The sequence below is a fragment of the Sphaeramia orbicularis genome, chromosome 18 (genome assembly GCF_902148855.1).
Source record: "Sphaeramia orbicularis chromosome 18, fSphaOr1.1, whole genome shotgun sequence".
In the NCBI taxonomy this organism is placed as follows: Eukaryota; Metazoa; Chordata; class Actinopteri; order Kurtiformes; family Apogonidae; genus Sphaeramia; species Sphaeramia orbicularis.
In genome coordinates, this window is record NC_043974.1 from 20,144,350 (window position 1) to 20,165,287 (window position 20,938).

General features: G+C 40.8%; 1 protein-coding gene across 8 annotated transcripts in view; it reads right to left on the reverse strand.

Annotated features, from left to right (window-relative positions):
* Window positions 1–20,938, reverse strand: part of nrxn2b (neurexin 2b) — a 759,383-nt gene that overhangs the window by 19,180 nt on the left and 719,265 nt on the right. For all 8 annotated transcript variants that reach the window (XM_030161797.1, XM_030161795.1, XM_030161798.1 and 5 more), the window contains one exon: window positions 6,390–6,715. In XM_030161797.1, coding sequence (XP_030017657.1) covers window positions 6,390–6,715 — 326 coding nt within the window. The remainder of the gene's footprint in view (window positions 1–6,389; window positions 6,716–20,938) is intronic.

Sequence of the window (20,938 nt, forward strand, 5' to 3'; positions counted from 1 at the left end):
TGAAACAGTGAGAGGGAAAAAGAAATCAGGTAGACAGCAATTGCTCATGCGGCCATGTAACTGTGACTAATAAAACTGATATGGGGTCTAAAGGTTAATTTCACACCACTTTTACAAAATGCTAGTGCAATACGTGTGCAACAAGATGAAATTCACTAATGCTCTGATGTTAAAAATGGTACTACAGCCCATTTTACTAGAATGGGAACTTTAAGGTGACATTGTTCAACAGGGTCAAATTTATTACTAGGCAAAAATATTGGTTTGGCTATTGCCACAGACCAATCAAATGTTAGCATTTGTACTAGAGCCAATCATAGATACTGTTACATGAACTCATTAGCCTCTTGTTGCCACAGTACTGTGGTGATATATGGTGTATACTTAAGTGCATTCTTTTGTGCATTTTGCTACCACAGTACTGTGGCAACTGATGGAAGAAACGACAAATTAGTGATAATATATAGTATAGAATAGGAATTATTCTAAATATTTATATGTTGTTTTATGGTGTTCTTTGTGCTGGAGGCTGGAGAAGGTGGGCGGTGCTACATGTTAGGTGCAGCAGTGTGCTGTGTGACTTCAGTTCTGTGTCAGTTCAGTGCTGTGGTTCTGTGGAATTCTGCACTCTGAACGTTGTCCCAGTGGATGATTTATATCATTGTCGTATTTACCTACCCCCCACCCCCCCACCCCTTTTGAAAATCCTTAGGAAAAAAAAAACAGGAAATGCTTCTCCGACCAGGAATTGAACCTGCTTCTTCCGCTTTGCAGTCCGATACGTTACGGAGTGACCTAAAATGTTGTTGACCTGTTCACTACATGATTGCCTTGGTACTTTTTCGGGATGTAAGTTACTAGTCTAGACAGGGTATAACGAGGGCACTGATTGGCTCTGTGGTAATAGACAAACTGATATCTCATGCCACAGTACTGTGTCAAAAGCCACTTTGTTATTGTTATTATATTACAGCATTATTATAGGATTGTAAATATGTTGTGCTGATGTGTGACAATGGGACAGTGTGTGTGCAATGTTCCGATTCCACTCCCTGTGGGTCTAGTGGGTGTGCCAAACACTTTTTGTTTTCTGCACTCTGTTGCTGCCATTGTGATAAAGTCAAAGGCACAGCTTTCATCACCGGAGTTTGACAAGACAATTAAGATCAATAACAGTTGAACATCTCTCCAAAAGCAACTGTCACACTCATAACATTACCGTTACTATAAATTGCAAGCGGCAGCAACACCAATAACCAATTATATCCATCCATCAGTATGAGGAATAGTAATCATGACATGTACATTTCAATCAAGAATTATATCTACCACCAGGAAATGGACTCAGTAAAGCACACTCATCTGCTAAAAGGATGTTCAGAGTCCTGTTAAACACCGTCTAATGCATAATATCTAGTTGCTTAAACAAACTTAACTGTGAAATAAATGACTTAATTTCATGGTGAAGCGAATGTCAGATTACTCTAAACAATGGACAAACAACACTGACCTTGATCTAATTATGTGCAGTTGTTAAAGTTGTAATTGTACTAATACTTAATTGTCTAAACACACCTACATGTGTGAAAACAAACACAAAACAGCACACACTATAGTTCCACTGAGCATTAAATAGTAAATCTTAACCACATTTAATATAGTTTAGCATTTAATAATGATCAAGCTCAAACTATGGCTGCACAATTTGGTGAAAAAGTCACATTCTTATTGGGTGATTCTTATGGGTAGTTAGTTATCAAGGAAAATACCCAGGTTACTCCTTTTGTATTTTAAATAGGCAAATACTGTTTTACATAATACTTCTCTACTCAGTGTCACTAAATCCAAAATATCGCCGGATAAGTGCTTTGCATTTTCCATTTCTGCTATTAGATCACCTCTAATCCTCCTAAATGTGAACTTATACATTGCAGTCTTATCTGTGATTACGGTTGTGATTGAACTAACTGTGCAGCCCCAGCTCAAACCCAGGATGAATACCCTATAGTTGGGAACTAAAGTCGACTGAACTCAAACTCAATACAACTCCTGAGCAGACGTCTGCTCTTTACTGGGTGCTATTTCTATGTGGGTGCTTCTATGAAACTGGTCCCGAAAAACAGGACATGGGGGCTAAAAATTCAAACTAATGTTGAGACTAATGTTATGAAGCACTTTGGGTCTCTTATAAAAAATAAATACTTACTGAGATAAAAGAGAAACTATTTTTTCAGATAAAGCACATTTTTATATTATTTTACATCATATTTAATACAAAAATCTGCATGTAACATGGTAAAAAGGACACGAAAATTACGTGCTACTATTTTTTTGAATATCTCTTTATTCTCTCACAGGTACATTTTGGGAATTGAACTAATTATGCAAGGCAGAGTGGCTGCTGTTGCAAAATCATTCGTGATTAATATGCATTTAACTGGGCAGGTTCTGTATGTAACACAAGTGGACACAATGGGTAACATGCAAAACCTGGAATGAGACTGAGATTCATGAAAAACCTACATGTCTGGATTAGAAAAACCACTAGGATCATCAAATTTAACACAGTGTCTTTATTTATAGCGGTATATAAGACCATTTCAAGCCATGTTTTCAGATCAAATGCACTGACACCTAGGTAGCCTTCACTGTCCCAACTGTGGTCCTATTTTTAGCCCCAATTTAAAAAAAAAAAAATCCATTAATTTTCGGACGGCTCAGGGCAAGAGTATAATTTTTTTGCATTTATCTGAGGTCATCATTAGGTACATCTTGGGGGAAAATACGTCTAAATTTGTCTTTTATTATTGGGTCTAAAAAGCTGGAGAAGTGCCAGGTACCAAAATAAACCCAGTTTCATAGAAGCACTGATTTTTCCATTAATTCAGATTCCATTTAGAAATGCCATTCTGTCATCCCTAATTCCATTATTTCCTGCCATCACAGGTTTTCGTCATGGTATCCTTTCATTATTGATACGAAGACGATTCGGGAAGTTCATTAAAGACATCATTGTGGCGTTTTCGATAACACTGTCTGCATGCTTCCAACTCTACATACAGTGTACTTCAAGTGTCAGTTCCATACAGTAACCTTCTGTGGTATTTATTATTAACTGGGATTTGTATGAGTTTCAACGTTCACTATGTTGCTTACTTTTCCTCGTCTGTTCAGCCATGATACGCTCCACTGCTCATGCTGAATAACCCTCTTCTTCTGTTTATTCCAAACTACTAATGCTACTGTGAATAGGAAAACAAACAACAGTACTTCCTCTGCACCACAGGCTTTTTCCCAGGACACACAAACCAGACACAAAGTGTTTAGAGCAGCAAATATAAAAGATTTCATACACTGGCTGGTGCCTCTTAGCTGTTTGAAAATCAATGTAATGCACAATTGCTCATGACTTTTTCCTTAATTTCACATGACTACAGCTGTGTCGAACTTCATTTTAAAGTAACTCTGTTCTTCCTCTGCTGCAGCCTCTCAGTTTTAGTCTGGCTCTTAATAACGGGGGAGCAGATGAGCTTGCAATATCTCCGATACCGTTTCAGAAATAAGAATGAATCTCACAGTTAAGAGGCGCTCTGTAACCCTGGGACCATTTGTGTGATTGATCAGTAAATGTTAGCCAACCACGTTCCCAAATTATCCTTTCATGTTTTTGTATGCAGAGCGGAATATTTCCTCTTTGATCATTACACTACATGCATAGCTGACTCATTGGTAATGTCTGCTCGTTCTCCAGCTGCATCCTTAATGCTATTTCAGATGGTTCAGAAAATATACTATGTTCTACCAGCAACATAATAATAGTAAAAGAAAAAAACAAAAAACGTTAAAATATATGCACGCTAGCTGAAAAACAGATTCTTAGCAATAAAACGCACTCTAAAGGTGGAGCCGTGCCTTTTTATAGCTGAACATAAATGTCAGTAGACAAATGCAACACACATTAGGGCTTGTAACAGCAGAGAGGCAGACAACTCTGTGTCCTTTGGTATCCTAAAATGGTTCCAGATAATTTTTCAAACAGTGCTGTCGGTGGCTGCCAATTTCACATCACAGGCCATTGCCATAAAAGCTCGTTACATGCTGAACACAGATGATGTTTTCGCCAAGTCTGGAGGCCAGCGATATGATACTGAGCTGAGTGGATGGTTACATGTGACATCTCTGAGTCAGCTTCTATTGATCTCATGTTTAGAGAGAAGACGCAGAAACACTAAACCACAGACCGCCCATTTAAACAAGTCACGCCAACTGGACACACTGGAAAGCATCTTGAGTGGAGCAGCTTTCAAAGTCTGCGATATCTTAGTGTTGTATTTACATGGCAGCGTCAACCATTACTAAGAGCAAGTACTTAGGGGAACATTTTTAGCAAGACCACCTTCGTGTCTGCGGTCACCCGGCAGCCGAGCTCTCCTCAGACAAGGCACAGGGGCTTCATTAAAAGAGTTTTCAAATGTACCACCAAGACAAACAGAACTTGATGCAAGACAAACATTTCAATTGTCTCTGAATGTTGTGGTGTTATTACAAAGTGGCTTGAATCAACACCGTCACCTTGGCTTCACTCTAATTGGCTCGGTTGCATTTACTGAAAACGAAACAGACAGGACCTTCAAAGGAAGGAATCTGGTATGAGATGACGATAAAGGGACAAAGAGTGAGCCGGTCTAAATATATTCTCAGGCTGATCATGGTTGTCAGGCAGGGGTGTGAAAGGCTTGCTGACTGATTTCACATAAGCTTCTGTGGACATGAATAGCACTAATGAACACAACTTGAAGGAAGATGTGCTGATAATTGGCACCTTGTCTTTGTGATATTTGACATCATCCAAGTCTGTTAGTCAGATGAAGCTTGAAGTACAGAGCCTGACAGCATTTAAAACGAGCACTTTACAAAACCACTCCAGTTGCACCAGAGTTTCTGACATACGCTGCATCCTGTTCTAACATGGAAGACAGGCTTCCATCTGTGCACATGAGGAGTGTGTTAGGAGGTCTGTTTATGAGAACACTGGACCTGGACGACCTGCCTCGTCCATCTTCTACAGCATAGGTGTCAAACTCCGGTCCTCGAGGGCCAGTATCCTGATTGTCATTATCAGGCTTCTGCAGAGTTGGATGATAGGCTTATCATTTGAATCAGGTGTGTTGGAAGAGGGAAACATCTAAAACATGCAGAATACCGGCCCATGAGGATCTGAGTTTGACACCCCTGTTCTACAGGGTTCCCACGGGGTCTTAAATTTACAAATCTGGTTTCAATACCTTAAAAAAGTCTTTATAAGACATTAAATTTGATATGGTAGGTCTTCAGTTTATGTTGCTATAAACTTGTTCGGTGTCTTGTGTTTAAATGTGTGTTAAATGTCCAAACTGCAAAGAAAATAACGTTTTTCTACTCAGTTCCACCTGTTCCAACCTGACAATTTATACTGAAATTAGGAACCAATTATCGCTAACTTTGCAGCTCCTGGTGAGAAAGTATCATGGAACATTCAGTTCTGTTTTCAGTGTGTTTGTCATATTCAGTCTCTGCTGATGCAAATCAATATATTTTCCCAAATTGCAGAAGTCAAAAATTTTTGCCAGTATGGCTGTGAAATGGGCATTGAATTCTGTTCTAAGTGACCTTGAAAATGTCTTTAAAAGTCTTGAATTTAACTTGTAGACACCTGAAGGAACCCTTTTCTAGTATGAAGGCACTATTGCATCCCTACTGTTTTCTAATTGTTGCTTAGAGTGCTACTGATAGGTGCCTTTGGTATATACAAATTACGGTCAAACCACAAATCATAGCCTTTCACATGTATATAAGACATAAATATATATTTACTGCCCCCTAGGTTCCTTTATATGACTCCCCTTCATCAGCCTTTGTTGATCTGTCTGAATGCAGTGTAATTTTCAGCTTTCAGTTACCATATCTGGGATTTAGTCACTCATGTTTTCTTAGAGAAAAATCAAAGCCCCACTGTTGATTGGTCTAATACGACTAGCCACACATAGACGTCACGTGACTCCCTCTCAGGCTGAGGGTTGTTGTACACATAAATGTGTCTGAGTGCTAACAAGGACACAGTTACAGAAAACACTGTGCTGAGGACATGATCACTCGACCTTGTAGCTGATGCATGACTTTATTCTGAAATGCAGGAAGGCCACCTGGTTTTCCTTTCAAATCCTGCTCAGCACCTTGAGACTGGCCAGTAAAGCAATTTAAAGTCAGTGTGCAGATATTTATTAGCTTTGTGTTATATTGGAACAGTGCACGTCTTTCAAAGCCCAGGTTACTTTAGTGAGATTCTATTATTGTTGCTGCTCAGCTTGGATTTTGTCTGAAGCCTGGATCACATGTTCATTATTCCTCACCTGTGTGACGCTGTCCCTCATGGTGGGCGAGCGCTGTTTGCGGGTGGTGGTTGTGGCCATAGTTGTCGTTGTCTCCATGATTGTGGTGGACATGTCAGCCAGTGGGGTGGTGGAGGTGGTGTCAGTAGTGAGCACCGAGGGTACATCGCCCACCAGCCTTAGATTGCCGTGGGTCTGGACATTGGGGTCACCCTCAGCTGCCAGTTTGAGAACCTGCAGGCCGTTGTAGTACAAGCCTGAGATCTGGCCCTGGAAGTGGCGCCCCTTTTCTCCACCGCCACCAATTTTGATGAACGCCTGGCTGTTGAAGATGGTCAATTGGCGACCTAATATGCAAGCGAAGAAGATGAGGAAGACAGAAAATGCAGTAGAAGAGAAAGTAGTGGAGGAAAGACAGACAAAGAGAAACCATGGAAAGAAAGAAAGGAAAGGAAAAGAAGGGCAGAGAATACAAATCAGTCACGACCTCATGGTGATTTTGAACATGTAACACAAAATAATAAACACGCATAGTGTGAAACGGGAGATAGAAAGACTGTTTCAGTCACAGGGGATTTCCTGGTAACACTTTAGCTAGATTGGACCCTGGCTTGCTACAGGTTTAGCTATTATGGGGCTGGGCACGTGCTACTTTCTCAGAGAGGCAGCCTGAATGTGGCAGAGGAATAGATTGCAGGGGCAGTCGCAGCTTGACCCTGAGACTGAAGGTTCACAGCAAAATGCATCTCATTTGCCCTGAGATGGAATATATTAGAACAGTGCTGGGTCTGTGTCATTGACCTCCAATGCACCTGAGCTGCACAATGATAAAGTACCTCTGCCAGTGGGAAAAATGTCACCCAGCGCTGAAATCCAAAGGGGGAAAATAAGATCCTCGATGGAAGGAAATGTTTAATTCAGCAAGGGCTGTCCTCAGTGGTCATTACCATTCATCTGGATGGATAGATAGATGATGTGGGGGTAGGGCTGACCATTTAACCAGGGTCCAATACTAATGTGTTACCTGGTGGAGGGGAGGGGGTCTGACAGGTGTAGTTTTTCTCCCTGTATTTTCTCAGCTGATGTCAGTTTGGCTTTAGGTATCACACGCTTTCTTTTTTTCTAACCCATATTTGTGTTTCAGCTCCCCTGTGGGACATCTATCATAACAGGTGGACTTCTGAAAATGCTGACCCCTATAGCCATGCCTGTGGATAGGAGGGAAGAGGGAGAGTAGAGTGGGGATGGGAGTGTTATTGTGGGATACTGTAGGAAAGAAGTGGGTTAAAAACAGACTTGATGAGGTAATTACTTAGAGGAGAAGGACAAGAAGCCAAAGAGCTTTTTTATGGATTAATCAATCCCTGTAAGGAAAGAGGGAGTGTGTTTGTTTGTAAAAGGAATACTACACTGATGTGTGCATTTCAGAGCGAAACTTAAACTCCCAAGAGGGGGGAGGCTACCAACCTCTGACATAAGAGCCCACTGTGGACAGATGGGAGAGTGTGCTTCTGTGTGTGGATAGATGCATGTATGCAGATTAGTTACTCACACACGTATGAGAGACTACAGCTGCTTCTTAGATGCATATGTTTGCGTATTTCTGTAATTTACTGACATTAGCCCCAGTAAATCCTACTGTAATTGCATTTAATGATGAAGAATGGATCTTTTGAATGCTGCCATTGTTTTCTCTGTAGGACTCCAAGCCAGAGAGGACCACCACCTACTCATCAGCACAGAGACATTGGGGACAGGCCCAGGGTTCCATTTGTTTTCAATTAAGCATGCTGAGAGGCTACTTCATCACAGTAATTATGATTTACTCTCTGTCTATATGGATGCACTTGTTCCCACATATATGTAACACCCAGGTGGGTGAAGTATGAGCCAAATGATGTCTATTAATGAACATGCATGTGAGTTTGTTGGTGTGTGGGCGTAAAAGCACATGTTCAATATATGTGGATATGTTCGTTTTTTACAGAACTGTCTATAAAAGATAAATCTATTCCACTGAGATGGGCCATTACACATGTCATCCCATTATCAGATCATTAGGTCCGTCAGGGGCCCACAAGGGACCCAGCTCTCTTTCCCTAACTTCATAATGATGAGATGTAATGTCTAGCATATGCACTGTTGACAATAGCTGAGTCTCACTCTATTATCTCATCACTAAGCATGTTGTCTATGGGAGTAATATAGCAAACCAAAGGAATCGAAAAGAAAAAGGGGGCTGATGGTTAAATTGTGGACATCAGCAAAGAAAATACAGAAGAGTAACCATGTTTGTATACACACAGAAAGAAACTGGACAACTGGATCAAAAAGTGGCAGACTCACACTCAGGAACACACACATTGTCTCAACCCACCTCTTAGCCCCCTGTCTCAGTGTTTCAGTGTCCTTGGCAAGAGGACATATACAGTATATACAGTACACACCCACACACATCAGCCCAGAGGGTCTCCCGTTTCAAGCAAGCAGCCCTTTTGGCCCCTCTCTCCAATTGAACCGTGGAATGTGAAGAAGGTAAGGACGCATCATCATTGGTCGTCTTGGTTTACTAAAAAACACCCGACTCTCCCCTGTGTGTTCGCGGCAACTTGAGTGAGAGTGAGATGATGTGTTCAGACGGGGCAGTTTACATCACATGAGTTGAATGTATAATGGTGTCAGAGTTACACCCTGAGCTAGTGACACAGTCAGAAGTAAGCCGTATTGACAAGCAGCTTATAACTATAATGCAGAGTACAGGATTAGTAATACCTTCAAAGGCACATGCATTTGAGTATTGTAACATATTTCATAAAGTGTCCACGCATCCGCAGAGTGACCCATTTTATCCTCCATTGCTTGCAGAGCTTGAAATGATGTTCTCCTCTTGAACAAAAAGTGCAAGAAGACGAGCCTCAAGTGCAGGAGAGTGCTGCGACGGCCATTTATGCATGGTAGCGTAGAGACAGAGGGAAGAAGACGAAAGGTGCCCTCCAGACTAGATGACGGGAAATCAGTGTTTGTTTTTGTAGCTGTCTGCTCAGGATGAGACTCTAACAGGGCCTGATGAAGTTATTGTTTCAGGGTCTGCCGGGTCAAATCAAAAGTGACATGTGGGTTTAGAGCCAATTTTGGAGGCGGGCATGAGTGGGGTGGGGTAGAGGGGGGCGGGAGGCCATGAATAGAAGACTGCCTGACAAGCAATCACAGAGCTTAATATGACAGAGCTGGATATAGTCGTGCAGCACACAAGAGTCTGTGCACATGTGTAGAAGAACTTATGAAATATGTCAATGAAATGACCTTTTTGTGTGTGATAGTTGGCCTTTTCAAATGGTGTGTATTCCAACATTTATTTACATACACCTCTCCTTTTGTGGGCGTGCATGTGCCTCGGTATCGTTGCGTCTATGTTCGCAGTAGACAGGGATGGTTTTGCACATTGATGAGGTTCTATTGGACCAAATTGGTGGGATTGGGTGGCGGCTGCTTCGTGTCTTTCCCTAGGGCCGTTAAGGTGATAGGCATTTAATGGACAGAAGCTTGGAGATGGGAGGAGTCAGATGAGAGGATGAGGGAGTTGAAATGGGTGTGGGGGTGGCAGCCAGCCAGCCAGCCAGCCACTCACTTATTATAAGAGACATTTGCGGTTGTACACAAAGCCTTAATTAACTGCAGTGCAGAGATCAGGATGAGGATGGTCAGGGACTGCAAAAACTAAGACAGCTGCGTATCCATCTATCCATTTTCCCCTGTAGGAGATGTTTTTTTTTGTCCTCTTTACGTTCTCTGTGTTCCTCTCCTAGCTCTGTCAGTCCCAATCATGTATAGTATGTTCTCACCAAATCTATAGGGAATATGAAATACGCAAAGTAGTACACAGTCTCTCTCAAATTTGTCACAACAAAGCAGAGTAAAAATAGCTGTGGGTAATGAAGGGATATGCATAGAAGGCATTATAACATGTGGAGGAGAAGCCTGAGGAAGACTGAGCAGCCGAACGTACACTGCACTTATAGTCATTTTAATCCTGTGGCAAATTTCCAGTGAAAATGGGTGAGGTTTTTATGTCTTTTTATTCCCATTTCAAGCCTTTCCAAGACTGCAGTTGGATAAATCTTTACTTCTATCCAAAGGCCTTGGAAAACACCGCACTGCCTTGGAACTGTGCACTTTTTGCAGCTTAAATAGGACATTTGGGTAGAAGAAGGCAGGTACGGTGATTTCTAAAGACATTATCATCCACAATTACACCCGCCTGCTTTCAGTTGGATCACCTGGGGGGGCTTAGAGGCTGATAGCCTGGCTGGCGACACAGGACGGCGAGAAGCGCGCTGACTTCGATTTCCTCGCAGAATCATTGCGGTAATGACCCCTACATGTCACAGCGTCTTGTGCAGCTGAGGGAGAGCGGTTATTTTTACATTCATAATCCACTGTGGAATGCATTGTGCAGCATCCCTTCCTTGTAGCTGGCAGGTAATCAATACAAGGGGAGATGCGGACTCCCTCCTACTGTACACTTCACACAGCCTGTCATTTCCTCATGAGACCCTCCTTATCCGAGTCCCAGGTGGAGACAGCATGGATTCTCAGTAATTGTAACACATCTTAACTACAAACATGAAGATTCAAGGAAATCATTTCTATTAAAGGAGTGATATTTTCCTTTTTTTTTAATGGATTCATTTATGCATTTATTTATTCTTAATCTAGTCTTGTATTTTACTCTGTTATTTATTTATTTATTTATTTTACTGTACAGCACTTTGGTCCACTGTGGTTGTTTTAAAGTGCTTTACAAATAAAGTTGGATTGGATTGAATTTTAAAACATTTCCCTGTGGTCTACATAAACTGTAAATGCTATACTTGGGTCGGAATTCTTCATTAATTCAACTCCACAGGTCCATCTTCAACCCTATTTCTGAGTAATGACACCAGAAAGGTCGTTTTGAGCGCCAGCCCTTTAAATGCAAATGACCCCACTCCCTCCAGGTTGTTGACTGTGCTGCTCTGTCCTGTTCAGCCACTTGTGTTCGTTAATATAACCAACAACTGAACATTTTAGGTAATTGGCTCGAAGTTTGGACATACTTTCAGTTTTTACTACAACTGTTGCTGCTGATTAACAATTATGGCGTACTCGGAGAAATGTTCGGCGGAAGTGACCTTATAAGTGCAAATGTCGTGATGTAACTAGTTATAGACGTAACAAATTAAGCAGGAATTTGTAGACAACCACTAGATTTTTGCTGGAATGAATATAAAAATAGCGTTGCGGGTTGGAATTCAAACTTTTTGAATTATTAGGGTCTAAATACACAAATAAATGCACCAAAGACTAATAAAAGTGGGTTTAGCAAAATATGACCCCTTTAAAGAAAGTCATACCTGTTATTTATTTATTATTTTTTGCTACGGACAACACTATGTGTATGGGCGCTCAAGAGTTATGAATTGAAAGGATGAGAAAGAGAGGCGATAAAAAAAAAAAAAAAAAGTTGGACAGGGACTGAGAGAATGGGGACATGAGAGATGACGGGAGCGAGGGAAGATGACAGACGAGGAGGACAGCGAAAGAGCAAGCCTGCATGAGGGTAGAATGTCAAAGAGACAGAGCGAGGGCATGGAGCGGGGGCACAGTGGGAGTGGGTGACAGGCATGATAAAAAGAACAAGAGGAATGATGCTGTTAAAGACAACGGCAGGGTAAAGAGAAATATATAGAGATACACCTGTGTACGAAGGTGAGGAAGTAGTAGAAGGAAGAGTGGTGAGACAAATGGGAAAGGAAGGAAAAGAGAAAGGCGGAAAAGTCAATCTGTGTGGATGATGAAGATTTGGTGACTCATCTCTAAGTTCCCACTCTCATTTTCATGTGCAGTTCTAATCACACAGTTAGCCTTTTGGTAATGATATGGTTTTATCATATGTATGTACGTTATTGTGAGGCCAGAATTCCCTGTTCCATGTGTCAGCACCTGTGTTCTATGAATGGAGGGGCTGAAATGACATACTTAGCTGCACACTGGAAAAAATCTAAATCTAACCAAGTGTATTTTTTCTCATTTCTAGTCAAAATATCTCATCACACTTAAAATAAGAAATAATCACCTAAAAAGTAACTTTTCAGTGAGATATAATAACTTGTTTGTAGACAATAGATCTTAAAAATCTTATTTCAAGAAATCTTACCAAGATAATTTTCACTTGTTCCATTGGCAGATTTTTTTTTTGTTTAATTCAAGATGTTTTTTGCTTCATTCAAGCCAAAAAAATCTCCCAATGGAACAAATGAAAATTATCTTGGTAAGATTTCTTGAAATAAGACTTCTTATATCTCACTGAAAAATTACTCTTTTGGTGATTATGTTTTATTTTAAGTGCGATGAGATACCGTAATTTCCGGTCTATAAGCCGCTGCTTTTTTCCACACACTGTGAACGCGCGGCTCTAAAATGATGTGGCTAATTTATGTTTTCTCGGCTAACGAGCGATCCGGCTGACGAAGAAGGAAATAGAGCTGCTGCACGTAAGCTTGGCATCAATGAAGCGATGGCGAGACGTTGGAGACGGGGTGAGTGCGGCTTATAGTCAGGTGTGGCTTATAGTCCGGAAAGTACGGTATTTTGACTAGAAATGAGAAAAATACACTTGGTAAGATTTAGATTTTTGCAGTGCAAGATGTCAACGTGCTGGTGGGGGAAAAAATAAGTTAGATAATCTAAAAACAAAAAGATGTCAAAATGTCTTATGTTTCTATGAATGTGCTAAATTGATTTTTGAGACTGGGGTCTTGTGGTGACAACAAAATTGTAATAGTGTTCCGATGACAAGCCATCTGCAGAGGACGGCAAGCAACCCCAACATTGTTTCAGTTTTATTACCCTCACAGCCTCATTTCTGACAGAATTATTCTTTACTATTAGTGGGGAGTTTTGTCATCTGATTTGCTTTTTAGAGGAATTGTACTGATTCTTAAATAAATAAATAAATAAATAAGACCTAGGCTAACAGGCTTATTTGTCAGTTCAGTATTTTTTCCCACTAAAATCTTTGGTTAGTTCAAAGAATAACCATGTGGAACATATTGTTCTGCAGCTGCTAAAGAAATAATGGAATGTAAGCCGGATGTAGTGACTCTGAGCTATTCTGAACTTCGTCCGTATGTCTAATTTATTTATCCTGAAGTGACAGCACAAAACATAATGTTAGAGCGTAAAAACATTTTTGGTTTGATTCTTTAGAGTCTGTCTGCACTAAATGTGTCACTGAGGAAATAAAACAAGTTGAAACCCTCTTCCTCTCTTCCTGTAAGTCCTGTTAGCTACAGATATCTGAAAATACTGCAAGTTTCTTCACCAAAGTTAGGGAGATCTGTACTGTTATGATAAGAGGTGTAAACACATATTCAGTTCATTATGAAACTGGGGAAGGGACAAATTACACTATGCCATGTTATGTTGTTCTATGTTTTATCACCTTTACATTCAGTTTATCACATTGTGTGTCATTCAAATATAAGTTGGAGTATCACAGCTGTAACACTGTTGTTTTCCATTCAAGTTCTATATTTTACATTTTGTTATATATTTAATTGCAAATCTAAATCAATGGAGTGAAATAATCAAATATGAGTGAGGGCCTTTTATTTGTGCACTATGTAATTCAAAATGTAAAAAGAATCATTATGTCATTCCATGTGGCCAGCCTATAAAATATTTATTCATTGAATTTACAGAAAGTGTGTTGTATCATGATGTGTTCTGTTAACTGCCTACTAGGGATTTCCTCACTTCTAATGGGATTTTGGCTTGAGAGTCTGGTTTCGACCAGCTCTAAAGTGTCATGAGATAACCTTTGTGATGATTTGGCGCTATATGAATTAAATTTGATTGATTGATTTTACTGTATTATGATAATTATAATAGATTAATGCACTATACACCACTTTTTATCTTTCAAGTTTCTGATCTCCCCACTGAAGCGCTTAATATGGCTAATCTACCATTTGATTACAACCTGTTTGGCTGTCTGATTACATCTTGCTCTTTCAGACAAACTGTACTGTTGCCACATTCAGGGATCCTAACAAGCTCTCTGGTGTTAACCACACCAGACTGCGCTCTAGTTGTGAGTCGGACTTATTTTACCGACATTTTTACTCCCATCAGAATTTGGAGTTTTTGTGTCTGTTCAGTTGTGGTGGTTATTCCAGCTCTGTACATCTGTGTGTCCATCTGTTGCAGGGAACATGGAAGGCATCCTTCACTTTGTGACTGCCGCAGTAATATGAGTAATAGCAAGTTTGTATTCACAGCTTTGCATCGCTGCACCATGCTCATCAACTTTTTTTTCTAAACACAGACAGAAATGGCTCATCTCCCATGAGCTGTGGTCAGTAATTACAAGCTGGGCTGAGCTGGGTAGTGGGCTGGGCTCAGGCCATGCTCCGTTAGCTAATGCACAGATTGCTTGTTGGAGGCTGTGAAATAATGGCTGTAAGTCAGTTTCCACTATGAGAATGTAGGAGGAGAGAAGGGGAGGGGACGGTGCTGTTGATACTGTTCTCCCGCCAGACTTAGCCCCTCCCCTCACTATGTACAGCTAACCTGGAGGAGGTGAACAGTTGAAGGGAAGGAAGAGGGAGATTGAAGGGGGTATGGGGAGGTGAAGGGATGATCTAAGTGTAGCATCACCGGTGGATGGGATATGAAAAGGACTGCAGTTGGAGAGAGCGCTGTCCCTCTCCCACTACTATCATCATTACGCCTCTCTCATCCTCCTTCTACCTCTGTTATCTCTGAAAGAGGAGGGATGCCATATGGTTGCAAGGAGCTTCTATCTGAAATGTTTTCTCTTAACCAAGTAGCCGGGTGGGAGGGATGACCCAGAATACACCTCTGTCAATACACGGCTTTGTGATGTGCACAACAGAAATGTTGGACTTCTGCACACACAGTCTTTATGGGTTTGTGTTCGCAAATCCTCCATGTGCCTGCAGAATTTCTAGTATCTGTATCAACAAACAGGCACTCCTCCTATTTCCATTTTCTTCTCCAAAGGAAAAAAGTCTAAGGAGGAAGAAAGTCGCAGAAGACTAGAGCATAATGAGGGTGGGGTGGGATGCTGACAAAGTCGATTATGAAGTGTTCCCAAGTTATCTCGTCTGCACAAGGCTCTCTTCGGTAATTAAGAGCGTTTTGCTTTTTTAGTCCTCAGAAGTTGGGCTGGTTTTGGAAGAACACTATGAATTAATTGTGTTTGACAATAGAGCTGAGGATCCAAATGCAGCATGAAGTTAGACTGAAACCTTGGTGATACCGCGTGGAGCCCTGAGGTCCTTGAAGGCAGCTGAGGGCTCGAAGATTGAGGTGGTGAATGTATAGTGCTCAGGAGACAGTAGATTTAATCAGATGTGGCTGTATCTCGGATATCTGTAGTGTAGATCTTTAAGAAGTGATACTGTCGTGGGAGAGACATAAAGAGAGATAGTGATGTGCTTAGCTGGGGACAATCTCTCTTTTTATTCACTCCAGCTGTGACTGCTGTTTTTAGGCCAATTCATGGTAGGGGACCATGAAATAGCAGCGTTGTGTAGCTTCATCCTAGCTACAGAACTGCTGTTTTAAATCTCATTCTTCGTCATGAGCAAGCTCGCTAAAATGCGTACAATTTCTTTTACTTTACCCAAATATGTGCATGATAAAAAATAAAAAAAATTAAAAATCTAATGCCGCGTTTCTACTACGTGGTACCGGCTCAGCTCAACTCGGCCTATTTACATTTCTGTTATGAAAAAGGACCTGGAATCTGGTACCCCGTACTAGTTTTTTGGTATCACCTCCGCCGAGGTTCCAGGACTATGGACCAGATACTAAAATGTGATGTACAGGGTGGGGAAGCAAAATTTACAATATTTTGAGGCAGGGATTGAAAGACAGTATATGACCAATTAGTTTATTGAAAGTCATGAGAATTTATTTGCCACAAGAAAATTGACATAATAGAAAATGTTTTTATTCTATGTGTCCTCCTTCTTTCTCAATAACTGCCTTCACACGCTTCCTGAAACTTGCGCAAGTGTTCCTCAAATATTCAGGTGACAACTTCTCCCATTCTTCTTTAATAGTATCTTCCAGACTTTTTCTTAATAGTTTTGCTCATAGTCATTCTCTTCTTTCCATTATAAACAGTCTTTATGGACACTCCAACTATTTTTGAAATCTCCTTTGGTGTGACGAGTGCATTCAGCAAATCACACACTCTTTGACGTTTGCTTTCCTGATTACTCATATGGGCAAAAGTTTGTGAAAAGGTATGGATAATAGTGTTAGGTATGATTATGACATCAATATATGTTTGGTTTCAAAACAATTGACGTAGTGCCTGCTGAGAAAAAACAACTAAATGTTCATTGTAAATTTTGCTTCCCCACCCTGTATAAGCACTGCGGACCACTGATTGGTCAGACAGTTGTTTCTGTGACCCGCCGTGTTACAAAAAAACAGATGCGGAAGTTGACAGTAAATATAGCGGTACTTAAATCCACATGATAGCCCACAAAACTACACTACAGTCGGTCGAGATTCAGTCTTTGGTCTTTGCAAAAATTCAGCGTGAGCTTGATGAGACAACACGCAGCGAGCGAGTTTATCAGCAACTCTGATGAGACGACATGGAAGTAACGCGTTGCATCGCTATGACGTCCAGGTACTGTAAAGCGGGTAGTATCCTTAATGGAAATGGTCTCCAGGAATAGGACTTGGTACCTGAGCAAAGTCGAGCCGGGTCCACATATAGATAGTTGAAACGCGGCATAATATGACTGTAGGTCTCACAAAGTTGAAAGTCCATTGTGAATAGGGCTGGACTACAGACGCAGAGAGTTTGGCTTTGTATCCACTGGAGCTCTAATTGAGAGCATCAGTGAAATAAAGTTGGAAGCAGATTTGGATCAGCACCTAGCCTGGAGATGTTGATTTGGGTTCTGGCTCCACACCAAGTGGGAGGACTTGATTACTTTCGATTAGGGCGTGGAGGAGCTCATACCAGGTCATTAAACACTGAGCATTAAACCTGGTTCTCAAGCTTCCTTTTTCGGCCACAGAGCGCTGATGTCCAAGTCCTCCTGTCTGCTCTTCTCATTGCTCATGTAGCACAACTCTGAGCTTGATCATCACACTGTTCAAAGCTCCAGAGGGAGAGTCTCCTCGCCAGAAAAAGATGAGAGGCTCCAATTCTTCAGGGAGCTTTATTCACTTCCCTGCTCATCTGCTAAAGGAACAACTGAGGGAAATTGATTCTTGCTGGTTATTTGTAATCTTTATTTTCTAGTGGGGTTCCCAGAGGAGATCAGGAAGCGGCAACACATTATTATTGTTTCTAAAGAAATGAGCAACACTGACGAAAGGAATTACTTGCCAAGCTTTCAGTGAGAGCTGACTTTGATGGTCAAGAAGGAATAATGAAACAAGATATAAGAAGAATGGGGAGTAGACAAGGCAGGGAATGAGAAGAAACCTGGGATGACAGATCCATCATACAAAAAGCGAATGATGCATCTGAGTAAGTTTTGGCTGAGATAGAGCTGTTGGAAACTTTTGGGAGACTGATTTTTCCCCTCCATTGGGTCCCTGTAATGGCTGCCATTTTGGATTTAGTCAGCATGCACAGAGTTGGCCAGAGATGTTCACTCTGATCTGCCTCACACAGTGTAGGGGAGATGGGATAAGGGCTTCGGAATGAGATGCAGTGACACAGTGCAGTGCCACAGCAGTGCTCTCCTTCAGGACACTGCAGGCTTTGATGACATCCATTATACCCTGAGAGTGATGGTGAGCGATTAGCATGACCATTCTGTTCAGTAAAACCCACACATGAAGTTTATTATGCACACTTTTTAAAAGTATTGATGAAATCTGGAGGATTTTTTTCCATGCTTGTACTATGTTACAGAATTGATGGACCATTTTAACCAGAGTGAGAGGAAACCCAGTGGGCTGATGGTTTTGTTCTCTATGGTCAATAGCTCGAAAGCAAGTAAAGACCTCTGAGGCCTTGGGTTTGGACACCAAAACCACATATTAGTAACAGAGGCTGGACCATTACTGCACAGCTATTAAATGAAAAATGATCCACGCTGTTCACCACATTCTGTTCCACTCATTAAAACATTCATAGACCACTTACACTGCAGAGCAAAGGACATACAGAACCACAGCATCGAGAACCTTTACAGGTGAAACACAGTCCATTTCATCAGCGGTGAAAACAATAAATGTTAAAGGGACCTTCTTTTGTTCCTTATGCTCAAAGAGGCATTCAGATTCATGTCGTTTAAATAGAAGATGATCCAGAGCAGGTGCGTCTTAGTTGAATTTGGTGTTATTTACTTTGTTTTAACCCTCTGAGTTTTGCATAACAGGGAGGTGAGGACATGGGGAGGTGTGTTTCCACTTTTGGCTTTTAGTTGTAGTTAGATCATAGTTAGATTTATATTTAGGTTTGGTCTTGAGTGATCACGCAACCTGTCCAAGTTCTTCCAAATACCGACATCCAGGTCCAATTGCGTTCAAATATTAATCATCATTTATAACAAGGTTATAACTGAGGGCTCTCTCAATTTGTCACCAGCAGGGCAGCGCTGGGAAAAGGCCAAATGGTTGAATTCACTTTGGGGGTTGGAAAGTGAGATGGGGTGTGGTAAGAGAAGCCCTCAGTGGTTAGTGTGGGTGGAGTTTGATTTGCTGTTAGGTGGTTAGATTCTGCTTAGCAGTTTCTTAGCTTTCAGTACTAGCCACTTCCTTATCAAAGCAATTAACAGCCTTTAACCCTTTGAGCTCCAAAATGTCCACTAATCCACTTCTTAACCTCGACTAATATGTCCTTTATATGACTAGTATTTTTTAGAAATGCTTTCCCAAAACCACTTTGCCTCTTTAGTCCACGACATGCAAATGACATTCTCCAACGAATCCAATCAAATTAACAAATAAGAGAAATTCCTTGATCAAAGCCTTCACTTGAGGTTTGACAGGAATAATTTGTTTATATCTTCTTCTTTCTTTATCCCTGCGCTCTCATCTAAATGATTGGATGCAGACTCATTTTGAACTATAGAAGAAAGAGAATTATACATAGGGTTTTTAAGCTCATTCTCTTTAGAGTTTCAGAGCATGCACAAATCATTTCATAAGTGGGTAAGTCATTTTTTATTGATCCAGTTTTTCATTCAACTTTCATCTCCCAAGCCTTTTTAATTCTGATTTGTGTCCTGGCTACCCTCAGCACAAGTGCATTCCCGACGCACCGGAGGAGAGCAGAGAAGTCTATAGCAGCTTGAGATGAATGCAAGGATTGTTTTGTTTCCATGAAATAAATATGCAAGTGCTTCATTTATCTTGTTTGTCTGCCACATGAATACTTCATTTTGCTCTTGGAGACAAATGTTATCTTCTGAATCCATCCTTGCATGTGTTATCATTCACAATGCTGTTTCTTAGGAACCCTAAAGCTAAATGTCTAATGCTTGAAACCGTTAATTCGGAATAATCTCAATACGTGACATATGCAAATGAAATGAACGCTTACAGTAAATTCTCAGATCTTTGGTGTTAATCTGTAGCAAAATTAACCCATACATATAGGCTTTTATCCCTCTACTGTCACTTTCATCCTGTTAAATGGCACTGTATCTGCTCTCACACAGTATTAAAATGTGTCCACAGTGCGCTCACTGCAACACAGAGAATAACGTCTTATTGCTTTGTGCTTTGCTTATAGTAATATTTTTATAAGAATCAACCACCTTCAGCAGCACAAACACACGACACAAGACAAAGACAAAGAGGTTGGGACATTCGGCACTCAAAGGGTTAAAGAATTATCGCTTTGATGGGACCACATTCGGCGCTTACGGCTGGTTATGCATGATGTAGGGCAGAAAAACGCGCCCACACGGTCTAATGAGTGTAGAGTGATTACTGATCAAACACTTCAACAGTCCCTTTAACTTTTAGTGACTTTCATGGGGGATTCCTTCTCTTGAATATCCAGTAATCAGGTCTTTTTTTTTCGTTTTCATGACCAAGTTCACATCCAGTCAAACAAAAGACACAGGAAAGAAGCAAACGAAATCAGAAGTCTATTTACATGTGGTCAGGTTATTAGGGGGTTATGTCGGGTTATTTGGGGGTTAATTCTCTGAAGAGATGCAGCCCCAGTTTAAGGTGCTTTGGATATAGTCCCTTAAATATTTGTTCACCAATAGAGGAGAATGTACCAACATACAGATGATTTGTGTTCCAATTATTACAGTCAAACATCTTTGGATTTTTTTCTGTGCATGAGTAAATTTTAGTTTCATTTGACGTGCACAGGTTAAGTTGCTATTTGTTTTTTTTCTTGGTGGTTTCCAGATATCAATAGTAAGAGGAAGAGGAAACGTTATGATGCATCAGCCAATTGTTATTAGAGTTATTTTAGTTCAGGATTAATGAGGGAACCGGTATTAAACATTCAAATTACTTTCACCCTTGTGACATGGAACTGCACCTCCTCCAGAGTG